Source organism: Lactuca serriola, chromosome 2, assembly GCF_051521515.1.
Source record: "Lactuca serriola cultivar US96UC23 chromosome 2, Lser_US96UC23_V15, whole genome shotgun sequence".
NCBI lineage: Eukaryota > Viridiplantae > Streptophyta > Magnoliopsida > Asterales > Asteraceae > Lactuca > Lactuca serriola.
The window spans coordinates 164,392,276-164,398,275 of record NC_136409.1 but is presented as its reverse complement, the minus strand read 5'-3'; the positions used below and the strand labels follow the sequence as shown (position 1 = coordinate 164,398,275).

Below are 6,000 nucleotides of genomic sequence, written 5' to 3'. Positions count from 1 at the left end.
CCATTAAGTGCTTAAAAAACAAAATCTCAACATCTTAATGCATTAATACCTTCTATAGCATGCATGGAGCAAACTAACCATGAAGACCACATTATTATGACTGAATACCCCTGCTAAGGTCTGAAAGGATGACTTATTGGGTTAACACATGTCATGCTTAAGAATCACCATATTTGGGATAAAAAGTATCTTAAAGGAAGAAATGTCTAGATTTACAAGATGGAGTGATAAAGTTGTAAACTTTATATCTCTTGGAGGTTGCTAACAAGAAGGAAATCCCAAATCCAAGATGCTTCCAAGCTCCAAGTTCTTCTTACCACCTTCTTTTTATTCTTCAAGAACACCTCCAAAACACTCCAATGAGCTCAAAATGCATTCTTCTCACTTTGGGTTTGGTTGGGGTCGTTTTTCACAGAGAGAGGTTGTAACACCGTAAAAATTAAAACAATTTTTCACATTTTCAAAACACATTTTTCATTCACGTTTATTAATAAAATCTCATTGTATCATATCTCTGTTCCACAAAACATTTCCCAATATCGAAATACATAAAATTCCATGTGTGCGTACTAAATCATGTCGGCGCCTTCCCGCGATCATCACTGGTACCTGAAACACATAACACATAATACTGTAAGCATAAAAGCTTAGTGGTTTCCCCAAAATATCACTCTAACACATATTAGCCACTTAAGGCTATAGCTCAGCTGACCCTCTGGTCAATGTGTCTCAGTGGGACCCTCCAGTCCCAACTCTCTGTGGGCTCTCTAGCCCTAACTCTATGGACCCACTGGTCCTATCTTTGGAAACTCTAAATCATGCATATCACATATCACAATAACACACATAAATAGCATACAAATACACTGGCACATAACTCAACAGTACACTAGCACATAACTCTGTTACCACTCTAGGTAAGTATAGTGAGAAGACTCACCTCGGATGTCTCGGTAAATCTTTGACTCGGTAGAAATATGGTCTAGCCTCCACCTAATCACATAAAGTAAATAATCTCATAAATATAACTCTCGAGACTAGACTCAACCCTCTATTGGCATCCTCAGAAGGGTAGAAGACCATTTTACCCCTCTCTTGACACAAAGACCCCATTGATGACCAAACCCTCAAAATCAACAAAGTCAACGGTCAAACTTTGACCCGACTCGCCGAGTGCACTTGGGTGACTCGGCGAGTCTACGTGTGTCAACTAACCCTCTAGTCTCACATGACACGTCGAGTCTTTCCCCTACTCAACGGGTTACACCTGGCATGAATTGCAGGGCCACCCCGACTCAACTCGCCGAGTCCCATTATGAACTCGGCGAGTTCTGCCTTGAACTCCAGTCCTCTAATTCCCTCTGACTCACCGAGTCATTCCCCCAACTCGGCAAGTACTCACTGAGTGAACTATGGGGAAACCCTAACCCTACTCGTCGAGTCTGTTCTTGGTACTCGGCGAGTTCATGCCATGCTTGAGCTCAAATGACCTCCTGAGGTCGGATCCGTTCCTCTAACTCATAGATCTGGCCTCCTTAAGCAATATAAACACGTAAGGTTTGGATCTTGATGCCCATGTAAAGACCCAATGGCTCTATATGAAGAAATGGCCTCAAAATGTCACCCTAAGCTCATATTACCCAAAGACACCCCATAAAGATCAGGGAGTTAAGGTCTCTGGACCTCTTTGGATCCAGATCCGCAACCTCAACACAAGAAGGGACCAATTGCATCAATAATCACACTCTAAATAGGCTTGAAACCCTAACTCTCAAGGATTAACACCCAAAACTGAAGAAGGATCGAATATATACCTTAATATGAAGTTCTTAGGCTCTGAAATCCACAGAATAGTGCCTTCTTCAGCTCCCTCTTGCCTTGGTCACATTCTTCTTGCAAAAACACCCACACAAGGATCAAGAATGGTCTCTCCTTCCTCACAAACGCTCTAGATGGCTTAGGGTTTCACTCAGGGGTCTAGTAGCCGCAAATGGTGGCTATAAGCCCCTTTAAATAGGCCTCAAACCCCGGGGAGTAGGGTTTCATTAAACAGCGCGGACTCGCCGAGTCCACTAATCGACTCGCCGAGTCCGGTCATTAACCCGGATGGAATTCGCCACTCTACTCGGTGAGTCTAAGCATCAACTCGTTGAGTCTCTCCAAAATAAATGAATAAATAATGTACCTGGAAATTCGGATGTTACAGAGGCTGATGAAGAAATGAGACATGAGGCTCTAATGAGATTTATATATGGACCAAATTCTAAAATTAAGGGTTTGCACTTTCTTCACGTACGCCCAGCGTACTAGGGCGCGCCTAGTACGCCTAACGTATATAACGTACGCTCAGCGTACTACATCTGGACCAAATTACCATGTTGCAACTATGGGCCATTTGCAATTCCTTTTAATCACAAGGGATAAAATACAATATAATTCAAACAGAGGGTTGAAATAGAAATTACCTTTACATCGGGATGTTACATATCCTCCAAACACATAGACATTCATTCCGCTCGGTTTCGCATTATACAAGACCTATGCGAACCTACTCAACTCGCAAAGCTCAAAACAACTATCATTTTCCAACAACTTTTTCGTTCCACAGACACCCAATGGCGTAGCCACATAGAAGTAAGGGTGGGCCTTGGCCCACTCATAAAATTTTAAGTTTATATATATATATATATATATATATATATATATATATATATATATATATATATATATTATTCTGTTAAATAAACTGAACTAAGGTTGTGATTTGATACACTCCATTCTAAATTCTAGATTTTATTTATCGTTCATATTTTATAAATTATTTGGCTCATTCTAAAATAAAATCTGGCTACGCAACCGTAAACATCCCTTATTTAGTAAATTGGGAAAAACTTGAAGGTGGAGCCGCAAAAGTCAAAGTTAGCCTGTAAAGTCGGCCAAAGTACACAGCTCTTTTGCTTGGGAGATGTGAGTCATGAAAGACCGTTCCATTGACCGGCTGGTCTTTTCATAACATGGTCCCTTCTAAATGTATTCGCAGTTTCAATTACAAATTTACAATTGACTTATTATTTCTCTTGCTTTTAGTGTTCCACAACTTCAAATCTTGGTCGTCGTTACACCATATAAACGTTAAAAATACTACATATGTAAGCTGATAATGTTTAACCATCGTAATTGGCGAATTGCATTTGAGCAATACCATGAAAAACCTTTTGTGGCGGAGATTTTATTTTAGTTTTTTTTTCATTAAAATTATGCATTCCTAATATGAATAAATATAGTTTAAAACATTGGAATACGACAGCGGAGTTGGGGAAATAAAAGGAATATAAAATTAATGAGAGCAATTTTGTGTAAAATTTGAACTTAACCGGAAAAATCTAATTTTCCTAATGATCTCCATTAATTCGTTTTTCCAGCACTAAAAAAATGAACAGCCATTTATAACTTACGTGAATAATTTTTTATAAGTCCATTAAGTAATACAGAAGCTACAACGTATATTTACATATTCATATGTACTTGCATATATAACTAAAAATTTTGGCGAATGTACATGAGCTATCCAAATAAAAAACTCGAAAGCATAGGCATATCCGCTAAAAAAGTTAATGCATATGCATGTTTTCGATGTTGAGAAGAGAAGCTCTGGTTCGAATCAAGCACCTAAACATGTATTCGAACCCACTCTCCATGTTTTCAATCTGAACTCCCAGTCTCTGCAATCGACATTGAGCAATCTCCACGTTCCCCCCTTCGCCACTCAACGATCCATGTTTACATAATCTTTGCAATGCAGAATCAACACTTTCCAATTCATTCAGAATTCCATGTTCTTGTTGAGTTTCACATGCAACAATCCCCTTGTGTATCAACTTCGATACAACAAATGACCATCTGTTTGCCTTCAAAATCGGCACAGATAAGAACATCAAGAAAGAGTTGAAAACCGAAATCGTCATTTCAACAACGCCCATTACCGCCTTGATCGTTGCGGCAAGCTGGTGGTTATCTGAATCAACCACCACTGAGTCACCACTGGTCACGTTATCGAATTGCTTTAAACTAGCAACTAATTTTCTAACGTCTTTTATCATCTTCTTTCTGAAGCAATTGTACTTTGTTATGCTGTTTTGGATATTCAAGTCTCCCTTTCTCCTCCGTAGAGCACAAAGAAGATCCCTAGTATGGCCTTTGATTTCTGATAGAATATCCCTTATATTGCCACAAACATCCAAGAGCATCACAGATTCCTCCATTAGCTCATCGACCCATTTCTTGTTTTGTTGTCGAGACATCAAAACGTGGGTGGTTGAGGAAGTTAGTAGCTCATCCATGCATTCGTACAATCCTGTCAGCTGGGATAAACCACTGCAGATTGTCTCTGTAGATGCTGTTGTTTTGATCTTGTTGATCAGTTCTTCGATTCGAAGAGTGGTCGGATGCGATCTGCTAGGCAAGCTAATGGACTTTGTTTGGGATCTGATGCTAAATCTTGAAGCAGCAGCCATCTTTGTGAGTCGAAAGGCAAGCTGAGGAGTTTTTGTTATAGTAACCTTATCCTCTATGCTTTGGTATATATACTTGAATATGACATTATTGGTCATTAGATATACGATAAAGCATGGTACAAGTATGTAAAGCATGTTCTTGACAGCAATATGGGCATTCCTTCGTTGTGTTGGGAGTTTGGCCAACACTACTGTATCCCCCAATGATACATGCCACTATATTTGTTTATTGGCAAATAATGGTGAGTCGTATTTATGGCCTGAGAAAGTGCCACTTTAGTTTCTCTTTACATATACGTGTCTTAGCAAGATTGCATATTTCATAAAGGTGGAATCTTTTTACATAAATGCAGATATCATTGAAGATCTCAAGAGATTGGCAAATAATGGTGTTCTGTTCTTGTTTAAGAAACGTTTCACTTTTGTAATAGTTAAGATTTCACAGGTCCACGTATTAGTTTTCTGATTTTCTTAATTTATGCTCCTTTTTACAGCAAATGTAGTGATGATGTTAAATTTGTTATAGCTTTCACATATGAGAGGCTCAATTAGGGTGGGCTCTATCATAAAATTTGAGGCGCTTTTTAATGTTATAAACCCTACTCTTTTATCTGGGATTGAGACCGGCAATAATAAACTAAAAGTTTAAAAATGATAGAGCTAAATTTTTTTTATTTTTTATTTTCTATTATTTTTTTTATGTATATGTTTTTTTTGAATATATTTTATGATATCAAGTTAATTTTTCTAATCTTTTTAGATGCAAATTCTTTAATAAATTTTTCATAATAAATTTTTTTTACTAAATGTTTTTCAATTGACAAAATAGTTAATCCATTTGATATTTCTTATAACATTAAAGATCTTAAATAAATTTTTAACAGTTTTAATTTAGAAAAACTTCTTTCTGTAGAGGCAACGGTTATAGGAATAATTAACATTGTCCTATAGGCAACATATGCATTTGAAAAAAGAACTAAACTTTTTAATGTAATTAAGTATATTAATAGTTGTATCACGTTCTAAATATACAATATGTCTTAAAAGTTTTAGTTCATAAAATAAATCTAAACCATCAATATCTAAGTTATTATCATGTTTTTAAAAAATTTCAAGATTTAAACAATGTTCTTTTAAAATATTTTCATCAAATGGTTTTAATTTTTCTATACTAAATAGAAAACCAAAAATATTTTTGAACTCGTTAAATTGCTCAAATCTATTTTTAAGTGAAGTAATGGCTTTATGTACTATATATAAAAAACAATCAGTTACTGAACATGGGTTTTAATTGTTTCATTAGCAACATTTTCATCATATCGTCTATTTATTTGAATGATCCATTTTTCACGAAATGCAGGTTTTACGTTCATTTCTAAAGTCAATTCTTTTGCATAATCTAAAGCCTTTTTAAATCCGTTTTCTCTATATTCTTCAAAGAAACAAACAAATCCATTTAGTTGATCTATAACATCATCGATACATA

General features: G+C 36.4%; 1 protein-coding gene across 1 annotated transcript; it reads right to left on the bottom strand.

Annotated features, from left to right (window-relative positions):
* Window positions 1–3,611: 3,611 nt before the first annotated feature.
* LOC145089740 (uncharacterized) lies at window positions 3,612–4,514 on the bottom strand. Its single transcript, XM_079028135.1, has one exon. It carries the CDS (start codon window positions 4,512–4,514, stop codon window positions 3,612–3,614), a length of 903 nt encoding a protein of 300 aa, XP_078884261.1.
* Window positions 4,515–6,000: the final 1,486 nt, after the last annotated feature.